Source organism: Helicoverpa armigera, chromosome 26 (genome assembly GCF_030705265.1).
Source record: "Helicoverpa armigera isolate CAAS_96S chromosome 26, ASM3070526v1, whole genome shotgun sequence".
Classification (NCBI taxonomy): Eukaryota; Metazoa; Arthropoda; class Insecta; order Lepidoptera; family Noctuidae; genus Helicoverpa; species Helicoverpa armigera.
Genome location: NC_087145.1, coordinates 3,284,668 through 3,304,426, shown reverse-complemented (window position 1 = coordinate 3,304,426; position 19,759 = coordinate 3,284,668). Strand labels below are relative to the sequence as shown.

Below are 19,759 nucleotides of genomic sequence, written 5' to 3'. Positions count from 1 at the left end.
TTTCTATAAGACTATATTTATAGGTTTCATCTACTCAGCTGACACAATATTTTTGCAAAAAATATACAAACATCCGAATTGAGAAAATTACTTGGCTTTGTTGTAAGTTCTATGATATGTAAATGCTCTTGAAATTTCAGAATTTTTCTCGGTATCTTACAAAAGGCACAAAGGTTGCCAGTATAAAGTAAGTGCAGCTCTGAAAATGATTAAAAGACTAGTAATATAGGACACCATTTTCCTAAACAAAGAGCCATACAAAAGGACGACAGACGTTATGCAAACGAGGTTTTGATCACCAGCAAATGTGGGGGTTTTATGTTTGAAACTTCCTGACCGAGCGCGCCCTATCGCTGCATTTAGCCGTCGTTGTTACCAAACGTATGGTTATTGGCTACGCACCGTGCTGGGTTCGACGCTCGGCTAATCCCATTTGGACAGCACTTACCTATTTTACTGCTTTTGTAAATTGGTCGTGGAAACCGTCGGGATATTTCGTCTGATGTCAGTGTATTTTTGTTCTGGGGCATTTTCAACACCCACGTTACCGTGTTCGTCTAAAAATACTAGTCTTTTCGCTAATGAGTTGTTCGGTGACACTCAATGGGTTTCAAATCTAATTTATTTTAAAAAGTTCGCTGATTTATGAAGTGCTTTTATCAAGTTGGTTTTGGAAATTCAATTTCTAAAAGAGAAATACTTTGAAACACTTCAATAGCGTGTTTTACGTCTCAATCTGAATATTTTCAATCTTTTTAGATCGGAAATACATCATCTTTCTGTCAGTTGCTAACTCACTCACTGGATGTTTTATACAAGACCACGTTATGAGAGACCTTTTATCTAGCCAGAATCTAAACCGTCGTATCAATATAAAGTTGTCTTACCAATCATCTTACAAGTCCCAGACTGATAGGTTAAAATATTTTTGGTATGCTCAACCTCAAATGTACACACAAAAACATTATTGACATTATAAAACAAGGATAAAAGTTGTTTGTGTAGGATATGCAAGAAAGGATGTCCGGTTGATATGACAGCCATCAGATATTCTAAAGCGATATGCATGGTCCACCGAAACACAAGTGGACACACACAAATATTGTGACAGTGTACTTACAAAATACCTTCCCAAACAGTATAGATATATCCCTAGTCTTTTGGTCTACAATATTATAGTTTTATATCGTTATAAATTTCGGTCTATCCATGTGCGTCCCACATTCTGAATGTCATTGTAATCAAGTATATTGTTGGACCCTATCTATAAAGTAATCTATGTGTCGAGATTCTAACTGACCATTATTTCGGTTTCGGTCGAAAGTGGACCGTTTTTCACGCTAATTGTAAGCACGCCCGGGACCGGACGACGAGACCCTTTTACCAGATTCCTATCCAAGATAGCCTAATGCGCTACACCCGTATTTCTTACTTCGTATGTACGTGAATAGGAATGGATTGTTGAACGCTAGCAGTTTTATTGTTCTGCGCGTATAGATCCGACTTAAGGGCCTATTGTGTTTGTTAATGGTCGTAGCGGCGTTGGTCCTAAGCGATTAGATGATAAATGAAGTAGTGATGATGAGTATAATGATCAAAGCCCAGCAAATGACCTCGTATAAATTAATTAAAATGACTCGAGTGACTGTAGGTGCGCCACCTAAGGCTTTCCGCCAGGGTAGTGTAGCGTGTCTGAAACTAGACCAATTTTATTCAAGTCTATCAATAACCATAAATATATTGAACGATTTAAGGTGTGGTGCTTTATCGATAGCTGTCGGAATTACCTATATAAATGATCTCCATTGCTTTCGATTATGCTGAATTTATGAGATATATCTTGACATTAAATTATACCTAACACTCACAACGTTTGACGTCGGAATCAACAATTTGGGACCACGGTAGATACTCATTCATTTTAATTAACAACACCTTCCGTTGACGTCTGCTGACATAATTGTGGGTATCCTGTTGTCTAATTAAGTAATGTGTAATTTACCAAATATGTACACTCTTATAATCAAAAATAATGTTTAGGTGGCACAAAATAATCGAAAAAAACAGCAAATATCAACCCTCTCAAAATCTCAAGCTCCATTTATAAGGTCCAGATTCATAGACAAAATGTCAGAAGCTTATATTTATTTTACACTGGGAAAATTTATACCGGGATTGGTATTTTATTTTTACAATTTATCATTCCGGTCGGTAACTCCTCCCCATGGGACCCGGCGTGTGAAGTGGGGCATCCTACCATACGTTGTCGCATCGACGATATTTCAGATAAAACGTAACATGTATTTTGTTATATACTCCTGTTATACGTATCACGATATATTTCATTACGTTTATTCGTACCAAAATATACAGTACTAATAACTTGCTTATATTTTATTCGATTCGATATCATTCAGAGCAATTCATTTAGTATTCCGACTGTATATCGTTCGGCAATAAACAGATTGAAATTCAATTTTTGTGTTATCACTACAACGACCTTAAAAGTATCGATCGGTTTCAGTTCAGTGCCGCCAATACATTTTCCATTCATGAATGCTGTTCTTCATGAATATTTTAGCATAAGGTTGTCATGGATCCGAGAATTTGTGAAGTTTTAAATTGTCTGTCCCACCTAATCGCATGTCCACTGTGCCCTGAAACTTGCTCGCGGGAGGACTTAATGAGCGCATCTGGCCGTGCTCTCGCTGTGGCGGCATATTGGACTGACATAGTGTAGTCTCAATATATGACATGTCATCGACACGAAAGAAAAATAAGAAGAATTGTCTAAAAGCCAGTTTGCTAGAATGAAGTGTGTTGTGTTGGAGTGGTTGGTCTCTCGGTGTGCTGAAGCCGGTCGGTATCGACGTTCTATTTCCGTCGATACACGGTCAGACAGCTGTGCCGATGTGACGGTCCATCAGTTATTCAGACATCGCCCATTGTGTTCCAGCACGTGACTCGAGGACCTTGGCTGTCGAAACAAACGCCCATAAATGAAAGCTATGGAAATTTTCAAATTGGTTTCAGACTTGGAAGTTTAGGAATCTTGTAATGATATTTCCTCTAATTAAAGCATCGATTTTGTTATAATGAGCAAATTAATTAAATGGAATTGACTTCAGCAGAATCACGCTGGAGTTTTGAGGGCGAAAAATATAATTACGCAGATTGATACGCTACCTCATTCTTAGAGACTTTGTATTTGTATAATAACACATGATTATTGAAAGCAACTGTTAGCTTTTGATGAATCAGAACAGAATTAGTCGCTTGAAAATAAAAAAGTCCAAAGTCTTCCTGAAATATTCATTCCTCTGCATTTTCAAAGTAATTGTTTTGACTTCGCAAATAGATTTTATTGTCTCCAACTCTCCAACAGTATTCAATGAGTATTAGAGTATTTTATATTCAATTAGTCGCCTAACGTGTTGGCAGCCACTTCAAATGTACCTGTGATTTTTGTGATGTAGTGCTTATAAACTAAATAACGATGTTATAATTTCAACTAGCGCCCCGGTGAGCTTTCTAAGAGAAATACTTACAATCATGTTTTAGCCATTAATTTAAAAGTATAAACATAAAAACCCAAATTAATTCCATTTATTCTTAAAATGATCAACAAATACTTTCACCAAGAATTTATTTAGCTCTAAGTCCATCTACTTATTAATTGCGACTTCATAATAAACCCTAATTAATTACATACAAATAATACTAACACATGAACACAGCTAATACTTATGTTATTTGAACAATTCGATAGCATTTACCGCGCTGACCTCCGGTACCTTGCACGAAGGTTTTATACACCCGGTTCAAGGCCACTTCCTCGTGGTCAATATTTTACGAGCCCGCCCAGTTGAATACGAACAACAAGAATTATAGCTTATGTTAGTTAGTTAATGGCTACTAATAAACTTTTGTTATGTGTCTTACTCATCTAAGCCTTATTTATAGTTAAGGATGTTGAGCTGAAATATATTTGTTCTAATTCATATTGCATAGGAAATTTTCATTTAGGGTGAGAGACATTTTCCTTAAAACTGTATTCGTGAAGTACGGGATCGAAAAAGACACATATGATGACAGTGCTCGATAGGTAAGCGATGTGCAGGCCATTAAAAATCTTGTGACATTGTAAGGGGTAATATCAGCTGGATCAACTGAACCGATTATGAAAATTCTTTTACCACAAAGCAAGTCAGTAACTAGGACCTATATACTTTATGAAACATGGGTGAAACAGCATGAAACATCTAGTCTGTTTCTAAATCATGAATTCGTCACACATTGGCGCCAACCACCGTTTCTTTGGCGCCAACACCGACTCGTATTCCTCACCACGCACGCTCCGTGTATTTTCATTTTATTACACCGAGTAATTTTATCACAGGTACATACGTATGTATGTTTGTGTGTTTGTTCGTCGCTAGAGGCCTCGTTTATCCGCGACTACAGTCGTTCATTCGATTTATCGCCAATAAAATGTTTTTCGTAGGTGCACGTTTTAAACAGAGTGCGTAAATATAAAATTGCTTGCGATTTTTAATCGATAATGTTTCAGTAGTTCACGAGTGTAGGTTGTAATGTGTAGTAAACCTTTTTATGAAACTTGAAAGGAACAGAATTGTTTATATTTGTGGGCGTATAGAGTTATCCTTGTAATAAAATAATACCATTATATAACTTGTTTATCTAAAGTATTATAATTATCATTGGCTTCCAATAATTGTTCCCTGTAATCTTTATGATAAAAAATATATAATTATCACAAGTCGACCTAAATTGATATAATATTGAATGCTTATCAAATTGGATTGATCTAAGATTAAAATATAGTTTAAACTATCGCAGATGATAAAAGTAAATTAAATATAAGTCACCGTTACATAATTAGTTAATCTGTTTGTTACTACAGTGGTAATTGAATGGTAAAAAAATCTATTAACAATCCAAAGAAACAGTTCAAAAATAACCCCAAACCGAAAGCAATCTAATTACCTAAACTCCATATTATTACCGGGTAACACGGAAATTACCGTTATAATCAACAACGCCACGCCACGCAACTAATATAAGCTAGGGGGGAGGGAATACTCATTACTGCTCCTAATCCTCTATTAGTACCTCGTAATAGTACTCCTAAACCCCATGTTACTGTTTATTGGTACATCCTGGAACTAAATGGGGTATGTTCTATTCTGAAGTAATCATACTTGATTTGGGAGTAAAATAATTGCTAATAGTGTAATTGTACCAATGTTTAAGGAGAAAGAGTTCTAAAGCTAAGTAGAGTTTAAGTAAAGAAGGAAATGCTCTAAAAAAATATGGTTCTTAAGACTCATGTGGTATTCGTACGTATCGTACAAAACACTCATAAGAACGATATTTCAAACAAACACACAAATATATGCAAATGTATTTTTATCCAAAGGAATCCATTTGCTAATCAACATGCTCAAGTATCCTCCATCCAAAGTAAAGTAAATAACGAAAATCAATAGGTAAGGTTAACATTTGAAGGTACATCGCGAACACGTAACATTAACATGAGTTCTTGGTGTTCGTACGTTGACTCCTCTTCAATATTTTACGATTATCGACAGACGTTCCGGCCTTCCGGTTACATATGCAGCTGTTCATTCATTTATAAACTTACCTTCTTATATTCTTTCACGGGTTTTTCGGCAGGAAAATACGCAACATTAATAATAGTCACCATTTCATTAAAGTTGTCTCAAAACGTGTTGGTTTCGGCCCCACGTTCGCCTCCCAAAAATCCGGGACTCTATAGTCCCAAAGCGAGGTCTGGAAGAGACATACATTTATGATAATTCTAGGTCAAGGTAAGACCTGTCTAACTTGTCAACTTCGATGCAAATAGCACAATGCCAATTTCTGTCTATACCCCATTATCTCCTAAGCTGATTTCAGTCAGTTAGCTGAATGTTTACACGATCTACCCATTAACATTGTGCTACGATATGTCAGTTGCTAGATAGACGCAAGCAAACATTTTGATCACGGTTCGTTCCTTTGAGTGCCCCGTCAACAACAGATGGCTTTAGATTACTCTAGTTAAATGCAATACGAGATGTGCAGTCAAACTCTGATCAGTGAACAAGTTTTCTGCGAAAATTTCTCAGTTTAACTCCTCAGTCCAAGATTAGCAAGCTGTAACGGACCAACAAACAATGTTCTCACATTATTGTTTCTGGTACAGTTTACACAAGAGCTTCTAAAATAAGAGTAACGACGTGATTAAACTGTATGTCCAAACAATTTGATGCAGGTCACGACACTTTATGGGGATAAAAGGAAAACATTAGCCGATGCTCGTTTTACATTTCCAGTTGCCAAATCCCTTGACGATGACGGAAAAGGATTGGGTTAGCTATCCCCTGATTTATGTTCCTACGATTATTTTTTCATTTATGCTAAGGGATAAAGCAGTTTTCCAGTTTCTAATAAATAAACGGAAGAAGAAACAACCTACTTAATTTAGCCGTCACCTAATTTAATTCGCGAAAGCCATGAGTAAAGATTTATCGTTTACTTGACAGCCTTTTCATAAGACAAACGAGCTATAGCAAACAATTCGCCTTGACAATTAATATTCATCATACATGGGCAAACATTACATCATCTGCTTTATGGCGTTTTTAAGCTGTGTTATATTTCTATACAGTCGAGTAAGGATCAGGATACAATGAACCAAAGAAATAGTACAGTAAACTGCACATTGGTGGTTACTGTCATGCACCTTAACTCAACAGCAATAAGTACGATTTTCCTATAAAACTGTTACCACTGAACTGAAGTTGACTGTACAAATGAATATGAACGTAGTGTTTTTTTAAGAAGAAATTGTGAAGATCTAAAATCAGGAAATATTCAAAATGACAATGATGTAGAGGTCTTTGAGTATCTATAATTTTCCTTCACACGTTGACATTTCCAAAATGTCACACTGAATGAATTTTCCGTTTTATCGCTTCCCGCTGCTTCATTTAACACATTATCAAGACTTCGCCGTTTTGACAATGACTTCTGAGCATTTAAAATTGTTTAAATACCGCTTTTTAGGCTGCATTGAGAACCTCCTTCTTTTTGTAAAAGTCACTTGAAAGTAAATTGATAATACACGTATAACATTGAAATACTCTCTAACACAGAAAAATGGAAAGACATCTTTATTGTCCCCTTAGCAACAAATGCTATTAAGAAATAAATTAATTACAAACTTGGCAGCTCATTTCTAAACACAAAAGTTCAACAAACGTCACATCAATTGTAAGAAAACTGTTAAAAACGGATGTCGCTACGAAAGCGGTCGCCGCCATTTTCTCTCCCCTTATTTACCAAGTAATGTCCTGAAAAAAACAAACAAATTTCGCTTTTTATTTCGTCTCTTGGGGTAAATTTATTTGGCAAATTACGAGAACCAATTCAGTGAACAATTTGGAAAGGGGAGGCCGAAGTTTATCTTGAATATAATAACAATTGTTTGACTGCCATATGTTTCTTTTATCGGAACTTTGAACTTTTCATTGTTAACAAAAGGCTTATTATTTCGATGAGCAATTGTGGCTTTAGAATTGTTTTTTGGTGATTCGGTTAGGAAAACCACATTAGTCAGGTAGGTTTGACCTAATTCAGGAAAATTTCATAGTAAAATGGTATCACTATGGTTTCCTTACCTATTTTTTTGTTATTTCAGTCATATAAACCTATACTCGTGATTCATCAAACTACCACTCAGCATATCGACGTGAAAAGCGACAGTCTATCGACAAATAGTGATCAATAATTCAGACCGAATCCCCTAACAATTGCCCTTAATCTCATCCCATTTTAAATTGCTTAATAAGTAATCATAAAAAGTCTTCATTCTCCAGCTTTAGCGAAATTATTTCCATCGCTCAATCCGCTAAGGCGGTCCCTAAGGACTCCATGATAAATATTCATAGAAGGTCGGAACCCGCCGTGTCAGCGAGCATTTCGCAAGAAGCGCCACCTAATAAATTCACAAATTTAACAGAGAAGGAAGTAGACACCCCGGATTGAAAAATGTTGGCGTAAAATACGTGGATTACAGGCCTTATCGTGAGACCGTGTGGCTGGGAGGATGTAGATATCATCATAAAAATAGAGATGCGTTAATTCCGCATGCCTGCGCAGTCGATTCTCTCCACGCCACTCCCAATCACTAAAATCCTCTTAAGCATAAACAAAATATTTATTTTTTATTTATACAACATATCATAGAGTTCATCGTAAAAAGTTATAAGTAGTTCAGACTCGTAGTAACATCGTTCGTTAATATATTTATGTGCGCCAATGTAACTGAGGTCGATGCTCTATCCAAACTTATACACAATCAATCAACCAGATTGATGCGCATACTATCGAGATTGATATGATTGACAGAAATGGAAAAAGTGCGCGAAGAAGAGCTCAAGGAAATTAATTAAGTATTTTCTTACAACCGCACTCTTAAAATAAGTTTTGAAAGTTGGTTTTATTTACTTAAAGCAAGACGAAAAAGTGAAGTAATGAATAGAGGTACTGACTTCGCAAAGAAGGCTTGTTGACTTAACTGAAATGAAGAAAGCTTTGAGAAGTCTCATATTTTAGCGAGAGACTACGATTCTATCCGGCTGCATGAATATTTAGCAACTATGCAATCTTCGTTGAAGTTTCACGATGAAGCTATCAAATTATTTTCAGCTTCTTTTTTTCTAAGAAACGAGGAGCGTTTTTGCTTCATTAACATGTAATCCTTATACCGGAATGTTTTGTTTCTTTTTGTTAATGAATGCTAACTTCATTGCTTTTTGTTGTACGAGGCAGCATAATGATGGCTGGTTTCCTTAGACCCGACGTGGAGTTTCCTTTGCTTTATATTTATTTTCAGACACATTTTAACTGAAATGTAGCTTTTATTTATTTTTATTAGAGGAACTGCAGCATATTTGGAATACTGCAGGTAACTTGGAATACTTCGATATCTAAATATATATAAACGCCATCTGAGTTTTTATGCCGTAAACATAACGTCAAACGATAAACAAAGCCATACAGCATTAAAAACAGGACGCCATCTTGACATTTCGGCTACCACCCCCCAGCGAACGAAACGCCTGATTTGAAAACTTTTTCGGTAAGAATGCAATCAGTGGTAATCATTTGCTGTTACACTCTAAATCTTTATTGTAATTATTTCAATTGCGGAGTGACCTTGTTAGTTTAAGATATTACTATGATTTTGTGAATATTTCTAGAATAAAAAATTTGACATGCAATTTTAAGTTAGGTTGGTGTGTTGTTAATTTGGAATACCGTGTTTTTTTTGCTTTTCAGTTTTTTTGGGAGTCGGTTTTATTTATTTGTAAGTTTCTTTTTTTGTAAAGAGCCAATGACTATAAAAATATTAGAATTCTATTAGTTTCTAAGAAAAAGTGTTAGCAATTTTCAAAGAAAAAAAAAATGAATATAATTTGGAATACTATATTCCAAATTATCTGCACCCTAAGTCAAATCACGTTTTTGGAGTATTTTTAGTTTAATAGGCATTTTGATAATAAATCTGGTATTTTTTATATTTGATTGTTCTCATTATTAAAGTTTAATATATTGACAATAATTGAATGTATTTTTTATTGAGCTATCCCGTTTCTTCCTCAATTTATTCTCAAAAAACAAACTGGTATTCCAAATATGCTTCACTTCCTCTACGTAGTTAGGAATTTTCTTGGGGTTATTTATTGAGCGTTAATGGTTTAGAAGTTGTTTTTACAAAGGTATTGTAATGTAGTTTATGTGTCGTATTTATGCACATTCTTGTATGAATCTTCGGCAGTTTATCTACCTCTTACATTCCATCTTCCAGAGAAAATATTAGTTCCTCTAGGATATTACTTTCATCAACATTATTGGTACAAATATCCCAGCTACAGCCATTTTTCCGTAGAACAACATAAAATGTCATTTTTATGAGACGAATCGCCTTAAATAATATAAAGGCTCGTTTCCCCAATCAACAGTTTCATTGTGAAGTATAAATTTTATTACGAGCGTAGCGTGGGTAGTTCGCCCGTTATCGCATGACTGTTCATGCTCATCCAATATGAATGGAAAGGTATACGTCGCTTTATATCGTCCATTGCTTACTGTTTCGGCTTTACGAATTTTACGATTATATTTTTTTGCTGGAACAAAAATAGGTCTTACATTAACGATTTTACTGTTTTAAGCTGAATTTGTGATTTTTGGAATACGATATTCAACCGACTTCCCAAAAAAATCGAATATTGACGTCACACAATTAAATGAAATCGAAGATGCCGATTCTCGATATCCAGAGTGTTCTATATCGATACATGAATTGAAACGAAATAATCAAACTACGTCAGCTATAGTAGCAGTGTAAACTTCAAACGTATTCAAAGATCTCTAAGTGTTTGTTTATCTAATTAAAGAAACAGACGTTTTTGTTCGACATGTTTTGTTAGCTTCGGCCATGTTTTGTCATAGTTTTACTTTGCGTTTGGTTTTATGGCAGTCATTCAGTGTGTTGTAAAAACTAAAGACGTTATTGAAGTTGAATGAATTGGATTTGATCCTTATTGTATTTATTTTCAATTTACTATTTTAAATGTCTTGTTCTGTATGTATAGATCTGGTACATAAGACGACATGATGGTGTCTCAAACAATTTACTTGTCTAGCGTAACACGAAATAATGTTTTCTTTTTTTTTGTCTCCAGGTCTTAGCGGTTCGAAAGCAGACCTGCAGCACAGGCGCGAAGTGTTCGGCTCAAACCTGATCCCACCAAAGCCCCCCAAGACGTTCCTCACGTTAGTCTGGGAGGCCCTTCAAGACGTGACCCTCATTATCCTAGAGGTGGCAGCCGTGGTCTCCTTAGGGTTGAGTTTCTACAAACCGGCAGATGACCCTTCTGATGTTGGTAAGTTCTATAACCACAGCCATCAATTCTTGAGTGTAGGCCTTCTTGAAAAGGTTGCGAAATTTTATTCATCCCCCAATTTAGCATGCTGTTGATAACCATGTAAATGTTAAGCCCAGTTCTGTAACATACACAATTCTCATAGTCCCATAAAATCATTCCGGTAACTGTCACCATAAGATACCATGGAAAGGTTGCGATCGATCGCGAAGACCCATGTGCTCGTTCTGAATTATTCAGGGCCCTTTTTGCGGGGTTTTACGCGTGAGTCTCATGCAAACTTGGACACGACACGGTTGTTCTAGACGTTTGATGTTGTCCATGTGTGTACATAGCCTTGCAAAAGCTTCTAAGCTATGTTGGTGAACTTATGACCGAGTTTCCAGAACCTATGGATTAAGAAAACGCTTTCTGTAATTGGCAATGTTCTCGAAATTTAGAATGTAATTGTAGGATCATCTACACATATTTTGGGACTATACAGGAATTGTAAGAAACATGGAACTTTAGCTCTTCTTGCTACAACAGAATAGCATGAAACGATAAGTATTGTAGCCACCGTAGACTAAGGTAATTTATATTAATTAATGTATTTTTTTCTTTTCAATATCAATATGGACACATTAGACGATCCTGGTAAGATTATGTGATTAGAAATAACACGGTTGTTCTTTGTTAGCGCTATGTAGGTACTCGAGTACAATTGGCGAACCTATAGATTATAAATCTGGGTGCACACTGGCGTAACGAAAAGGAACAAGCTCGTCTTTACTTCCATTCTGGTCGTGAAAGCGGAGCATTGAGTAAAGGAAAGCTCGTGAAAACACGTTGTAGACTTTCGTTGACCCGGTGGTCAGCACCCAGCTTAAGAACAAAAATTCCTTTTCACGACACTTGCAACTAAATCGATACTTTGTTGTGGTACTAAATGTCTGTGTTCGGATATTTTTATGTCTGTTTCTGTATCATGGTTTACTGTTACACGACTCATAGTGCTGGTATCAATAAATTAATTACTATCACAGATCCAACAGCTAGAGGGATTTCTAAAATAAAAATGTATCAAAATAGTTCAATTAACGATAAAATATCAGCACTATAACGTGAATTGGCACTAAATACTATGACTTTTGCATCTTGATCAAATGATCCGTATCTAAAATTATACATGCTGCGTTTACTAGTCGAACAACGGAAATCAACTGTACCTATTGTACCGTAAAACAATGCTAACTGAAAACGCCGAGTGATAGAGAAGTACAGTTTTCCTTATGGTTCGACTATGAAAAGCAGTTTCTATTTCAAAATTCCGACGTACGACCTTATAAAACGGTCACCATAGACCATGGTAATGGGGCATGTTATTGATTTAGTTGCGCACATCTTGAGTACCACATTGTAGAATGCACCTTGGTAACCCTGTCCGACCCCGTAGGTTTGTCTGTCTGCTTGCTAGTTTGTGTTCACAGGCTAAATCCTGTGGTACTTTCTAAATTTTGGACAAATCATAGCAGAAAGATAAGTAGAGCGAAGAAATACTACAATTGATGATGATGATGAAAATGACGTTACAGCTACAAATGTATTCACCCGATATTGTGAAGATAGACCTGAATTCCATTGAATTCAATTCAATGAACTGAAATGAATCTACATAATTGCACAGCGAGAAACGGTTCCCAACCAATTCAAATATCACGTACATATTTCAGCAAATTCTGTGTGAAATGGTCGGAATTCTTAATTCAAGGGTATCGATATTTTTGATGAGGTTTTCGTTGACATTGTTTCATATTTAAATAATATTAAAGATTTAAAGCCGAGTTCTTTTGTTCAGGTTTCAGCGTCAGATGTAGATTAAAAAATTGTGACACGTTAATCCACAGCTTTTATGAAGCGTCAGCCCCTGCTTTGCAACATACATTTTAAGAAGCTTATGAAATATGCGAAATATGAAATGTAAAAAGAATATTTCTATATCATTACAGTCTAAATTATTGTTAAGTCCATTCACAACCCTCAAATCTTTAGTACTGTGTGGTAAATTTAGATCGTCACAATGAACCGAATTTGTAGTATGTACAAGATCTTCGTCTTAAGCGATGTTAGCATTACCTACTATATCACCGATTAGTCATCCAATGAATATTACAGCTACTGTCAAATTGAATGCCTCACTGTATTCCACCTGATCCGATTTATGTTGTCTACCCTCTGTTTCCAACACTTCTTCTCTATTCTCTATCTCTCTCTCTTGTAGTGTGATTGTACTCTCATGTGTGTCTAGATGGAGTGCTATAAGGTCTCGTGTAATGTTTAATTGTTTACTGAATGGTAATAAATGTTATAAGTGTTTCTCTCTATTTCTAATTAAGCAATGTCAAAAATTCTTATTTTTAATAAGTGTCGCATCTCTAAAAATAAAAACTTTAAAATTGTCTATTAATAAATAAAAGTTATTTACACTTAAGAGCATTGAATTTGAGTCAGTTTGTGTTAATATTAAAAAGATTATGGAACTGACCTAAATTCATTGCTTTTGAGAGTAAAATTAATTGTACCGCTTCGCAAAATGTCCTGCTATAAGCTTACTATAAAAATATTTATACTGATATACTGTAAGCTATACACAATACTTCAAGCTAAAATGCAAAAAAAGTCAGCTACTCTTAAAAATGCTTATAGTATCTATCGCTTCACAACAACCAAAGAAAATCTATTTATATCCTAACATAATGAAAGCTTAAACTTTTCAAATAACGTTAGCAGTTATGATTAATTAAACAAGATAAATGTCATGGGATCCATCAATTCCAAAGTGCATTTTTGGATCGTATGAAAACAAATAATAAATCATAAATGCTGACATGCTTTCACGACTGATTGAAGCAGTACAAAATAAATCAACATTCGACAGCAATTAATTTGGGTTCATTAAAATATACCATTTCATGATCAAAAGCAATTTATTGAAACCATTTCCGAAGTGTCTTTGTACCTGCGAAATTGTAAATTTTATTTTTGTAAAACTGACCCGTTTTAATTGATCTCGAGTGTTTAAGCTATTGCTGTCCATTTATTTCAGCAATTTTAAAACATATCGAATAACAAACAATTGTGTATGAAAAAGTAAAAAAAGGGTGTTTTAATTGAACGATGCCGTGGCATGATCAATTAAACCGGTAGGCGGCCGGAAACCTGTTTTCCTTCACTCATTTGAAATTCATTGAGCTGCAATGTGTTCATGAATTTTACACTCATTATCAGCAACTTGGCACTTTCTCTTGATTGAAACATTAATCTCGTGTACACCGAAGTTAATTTAAGAAGTAATTTTAAATCTTCTGAGGTTCAGAAAGCAGTTTTAGTTGTATCTCCGGCCGGCTAACGCGTTGATTGAGATAAATTAATTAAACAAAATAAATATCAAAATTAAATATTAAATAAATTGGATAATTGTCTATTACCTTAATCTAATTATTATATATTTTTATGTATGTATTAAATCTTTTATCTAATAAATCTGAAGAAAAAACGACACAAGTTCAGCGACATATTTTAATGAGGTTTTTAATTTATATTTGTGTAAATTTCCAGCTCATCTCGACGAAGAGGAAGGTCACTATCAATGGATCGAAGGTCTAGCGATCTTAATATCAGTCATAGTCGTCGTTATAGTTACTGCATTCAACGATTATACGAAAGAAAGGCAATTCAGGTATGTACCTACAATTTCTTCAATGTCCTTCAAAAAAATTGAAGCTATTAAACTATTATCAGTACTTGGAATTCTCTTAATCACTTGAAAAAGTTTGTAGATCTAATGAATGGTTATAAAGTGTGTTGAACACTCAATGAATCGAATAGTATGTATTAAGTTTCCTACATTTCGACCGTTCAATATTTTGAACCTTGGAATAATTGGTGTCTTTCGATGTATCGTATCCGATCATTTGGGATTCGATACCTGAATTAATTGACCTATTCCATGTCATTCTAAACTCCACACAACTTATACCATCTTCTAAAGACTTTCGAAGGTCTAGGAGGTGCAAAATTAAGCCCCAGCTGTTTCCCTATAGATCCCAAAAGCATCCAGTTAATTATTTTCCGATGTCTTATTGTTTATTTATACATAATCCTAATTTATTTTATACCAAATTCCAGAGGGCTCCAGTCTCGGATAGAAGGCGAGCACAAGTTCGCAGTAATCCGGGGCAGCGAGGTGAAGCAGGTGCCTATAAGCGAGATCGTCTGTGGAGACATATGTCAGATCAAGTACGGTGACCTGCTGCCCGCTGATGGTATACTGCTGCAGAGCAATGACTTGAAGGTGAGCTGTCTTGAAGTAGCTAGGTAAAAGTTCTTGTTATATAACTGTGCGGCTCTGAAGTTGGTTATTTGACTCTTCCTATATGGCCAGTAGTGGAACTTACCACAAAAGTCGAAGATCAAGGAGATGGTGAGATGTAATGGTGAAAGATACGAAAGAGTGCCACATGTCCGAGAAAAGTGGACCCCGCCACCATGTAGGATATATAGGAGTTAAGGGAAAGAGTATATTAGCGGTAGTGTTTTGTTCATACCTTTTGATTAGGTAACTTCAAATGTCCAACGTTCAAAATACTCAACGTCCTGACGCATTTGTTGTCAATATACGGTTTACCGAAATTATGCGTTGCGTTGTCGATTAAAAAAGGGTGATGCATTCACAACCTGTCTGCAATTGTAGCTTAACCTGACTACACAAAAACAGGTGTCAAAAAACAGCTGTTTCTCAACCTCAGTTAACTCAAAATGTCAGTAACCGAACTAATAGTCAGGTAGTTGTTTGCCCTATCTGATTTGTAAGTATTGATACAACATGCGTCAAATGATAACCGAATGCCTTAGTGATCAAATATTGATAACGCGTTATTGGGTTATCCGTTGTTACGTTGTCGGTATTATATTTATTAAAATGTTTGCATATCAAAAATTTAGGTCTTAAAAACTATTGTGCTATCTGAACTTTTTATGTTATGGTCATGTCAATATTAGGTACCCTAAAAATTCTTGAATTTCATTTTTTAAAATGAAGGATTTATTAGGGACATAAATCCCTCTTATTTGGATAAGTCAAAGTTAAGCTGTGAAATAGAAACACATGTTATACATCCTATCTTCGCGCAGTCAAGTAAAATAGGCATAGATACTAGTCAGGAAATAGATAAGATACACGTGTTAACTATTAGGTAGATCACTAATCAAATAAAGCTTATTCATACTGTCTTTCTAGTTTGTCACAATGTACACTAAATGCTGAAACTATGTATAACATCGTGACGAAAGTTATCAATGGCTTTGAAAGACACGTGCATATGAAAATCGAAAATACAAGTGGTCATGTAGCTTTTTACACTTATAATTCTACATTATGTAGATTATCATAATCATCTCCCGAGCCTTTTCCCAACTATGTTGGGGTCGGCTTCCAGTCTAACCGGATTCAGCTGAGTGACCTCCTCAACCCAGTTACCCGGGCAACCCGATAGCCCTTGGTTAGACTTGCTTATGTAGATTAGGTACCCACACAATGAATGGAAAGGCTTTTTTTCAAATAATAATACAAATAATTTAAAATGTGGATTTAAACCTGCTATGTATGCGTTTACTAGCATAAGGATAGTTCTACATTTAGTACACATCTAAGCCATAGAGTGAAAATTATCTCACACATAGGCACTTAAAGCCTAACTTCAAGTGATTCCACTTATTTTCAAGTACTGAATAATTCAAAGAAATATCTGTAATTTGAATCCTATAAAGCAGGATAGTAATTAACCGATTTGCGTCATTAGCAAACCTAGATTGATCCGATAAGCACGTTTTTAAGATACGCATATAGATAAGGCTCTAGTTGCGGTATTTTTATCATTTATTTCATTATTATTAAGTATTATGTATTTTATTCGAGTGCCGGTTTAGCGGTCATTATGTATGTCATATCAGATGGTTTGCTTAAGACATTCTTGAGATATCATGTTTGTAGGTAGGTTTGTGTGCAGAAACTAATGACTCGTAAAAATGTATGAAGATCCATTTGCTTGGCTTGTTATTACATAATTCATTACATTCGGTTCAGGATGAAATAGATGATATGATCATTTATAATAGGTACAACAGGAAGCTAATAAAGCAATTATTTATCTATGTTACTATTAGAAACTAAGCTGTTTGGACCTTAAAAAATCAAGTCGAAAAGAAAATATTCAGTAAATTATCTGTCGTTGACAAAAAACCTTACTGATTTTGGATACAGAAGCTGACAATCATGAATATGAAAATAAAAGCATTCTATAATTTTTAGCAAAGGAAGAAATGTTTTAATTACCGCATTTAAAAAAACATACTTGTAACATTCCAGGTGGATGAATCCTCGCTGACTGGCGAATCGGACCATGTCAAAAAGGGTGAATCGTTTGATCCTATGGTGCTATCCGGTACACACGTTATGGAAGGTACGTTATATGGGCCATTGAATATTCCTGCTAGTATTACGAATCATAGTGAATATGAAGACAAATTCAAGAGTCAATCATACTCCTAGCTGCACTGAACAGCAAACGCTTAAGTGCGAATGCATATTTAATTTAAGGACATCATAATGAGATAACTTCTCGTCTCCTAATCCGGCCGTAGCAACCAAGAAACCTTTTTAAGCAAAACAAAAATACCCCGCAAATATTACCAGGTAACAAGAGTCCCTTTAGGCTTGCTCAAGAACCAGATTTCATTTACCACCCAAAAATTCCAGGTTCCGGCAAAATGCTAGTAACAGCGGTCGGCGTGAACTCCCAAGCTGGTATCATTTTCACTCTCCTCGGAGCCGCCGTAGACAAGCAAGAGAAGGAAATCAAGCAGATGAAGAAAGGTCAGTTCCATAGAGTTTGCCGCCTCACGTAGCATAGACAATAGTCACGTACCTTTTTGATGACAGGTGACGGCCGTGTGTGTCTGGGTATTTGTTTGTGTCATCTGTTTTGGGTTGAGTGTAATGAGTTTGTATTAAAATTTGTCTTAAAAAAAAATACGTCATCAAAAAGGTTGTAGGTAAACCCCGCAACATAGTTAGCGTTGCAACTTTGCTCATTTAGATGACGATTTTTTGCTTTAAAATGAACTCTATTTTAAAGTCGATAGAGTATATTTTTGCTTGGCTAAATGAGCATAGTATGCCAAATGCTTGATGCATACATTAGTGTAACAGTGACGTATGACCCCCCCCCCTGTCATTGAGCCACCGCACTCCCCCCCTCCCTTGATGGGAGCAAAATATATAACGAAATTGGTAAAAAGTATGATTTACACTTTTGGCCAAGAAAAGTGTAACATTGATAAAGGTATTTTATTTTGTCGTAATAATTATTTTGAAAGTATGCTGCTTATTTTTTTTATTTTATTGTTTTGCCAGTTTCGTAAGTAAAGCGAGATTATTTTATTTATTGACGACTGGATGATACGGATTGTCATTTTCTTTTTGTCTTGAGTTTCATGTCTTTATCCATTCAGTCTTGTTGAACGCTGTCTGTCTATGTTCTATGTTTAACTAATAGCCTGAAACGTTTTGTGAAAGCATGAAATATTTTCAAGTGAATATTATTTTTTCCCATATATTTTGTGTACGATCGATGTTGTTTATTACTTAAATTACTGTTCCGTCTCAATAAAGAAATAATCTCTTTTGAAGAATCATAAAATTATAATTAAAAATGATCCTTAAAGCATACATTTGTAAATGCAATTTTAGTCGCTATGTTTCAGCAATTGAGATTTCTAATTATATCAATCATGTCATTCAAATCTAATATTCTTTGGATTTTGTTTTCCTATCAACTAAAGGTCATTTACACTTCATTACCAGAAAATGTGCCTAGCTTTATTTTCAATTAATTGATATCTCAAATGCTGAAACACATTCTGACATGAAACCCCTTAGATTTAGTGCCACAACCAAACATATAGTGTGATCCGTACAATGACATCCAACTTTTTTTTCTCCACCCCCGACCCCGGCCTGCTGCACGCACCTCCATGTCGCCGATCAACAAAAATATTCTTAAACAAAACAAAAACAAATAAAAAAACTAAATAAAAAAAACATACACATTGACTGCATCGTGTAACTGTCGTGTTGACTGCATGATGTATAATCAAAATATTATCCAATCGTTGTCATAAATGTGTATGCTTGTCTGGATAAAAATTTCGATGGATATTGGAAAAATTGACGCGAGTAGAAGCTAAAAAGCAGCAACGCAAGTCTACGCAACGCAAGAGCTTGACCGGTAAGTAACATCCTTTGCTATGCCCCGCTTTACGAACTACCCTCCGTACACTCAGGGCCAGAAAATGCCTCTATTATATTATTTATGTGTCAAAAGGACGGTGTTGGTGCTTAGTTTTGTGGCTTCGAGCTTACCTGTGGGAGTGGGTAGATTAATCTGTCCTTAAGTGTACTCAACATACTACTTTTAAGGCATATAAACTTATTGATAATATCAGTAGTATGTTCTTAGTTAATACAGTAATAGAACTGTAGATTAAAAAAGTATTTTTTTACTAATTTTCCAGACGGTAAAATGTAGGTTCTTAAATAATAATTATTAAAATATTGTACTTAATAATATAAATATACATTGTTCATTTTCACATAACAGCATCCTAGTGCATTCTTCAGTAGTAACACCTTTAGTGTTTCTTGATTAACCTAGTGTATATTTCAGCATCTTGATCTTTCTACT

General features: G+C 35.2%; 1 protein-coding gene across 11 annotated transcripts in view; it reads left to right on the top strand.

Moving 5' to 3' along the window:
- The window catches only part of Pmca (plasma membrane calcium ATPase), a 152,784-nt gene that overhangs the window by 106,501 nt on the left and 26,524 nt on the right, over positions 1-19,759 (top strand). For 9 of the 11 annotated variants that reach the window (XM_021331361.3, XM_021331351.3, XM_049849407.2 and 6 more), the window contains 6 exons: positions 10,776-10,976; positions 14,574-14,694; positions 15,144-15,309; positions 17,383-17,476; positions 17,773-17,889; positions 19,256-19,303. In XM_021331361.3, coding sequence (XP_021187036.1) covers positions 10,776-10,976; positions 14,574-14,694; positions 15,144-15,309; positions 17,383-17,476; positions 17,773-17,889; positions 19,256-19,303 — 747 coding nt within the window. The remainder of the gene's footprint in view (positions 1-10,775; positions 10,977-14,573; positions 14,695-15,143; positions 15,310-17,382; positions 17,477-17,772; positions 17,890-19,255; positions 19,304-19,759) is intronic. The other 2 variants (XM_049849410.2, XM_064041862.1) reach the window with 1 other exon arrangement.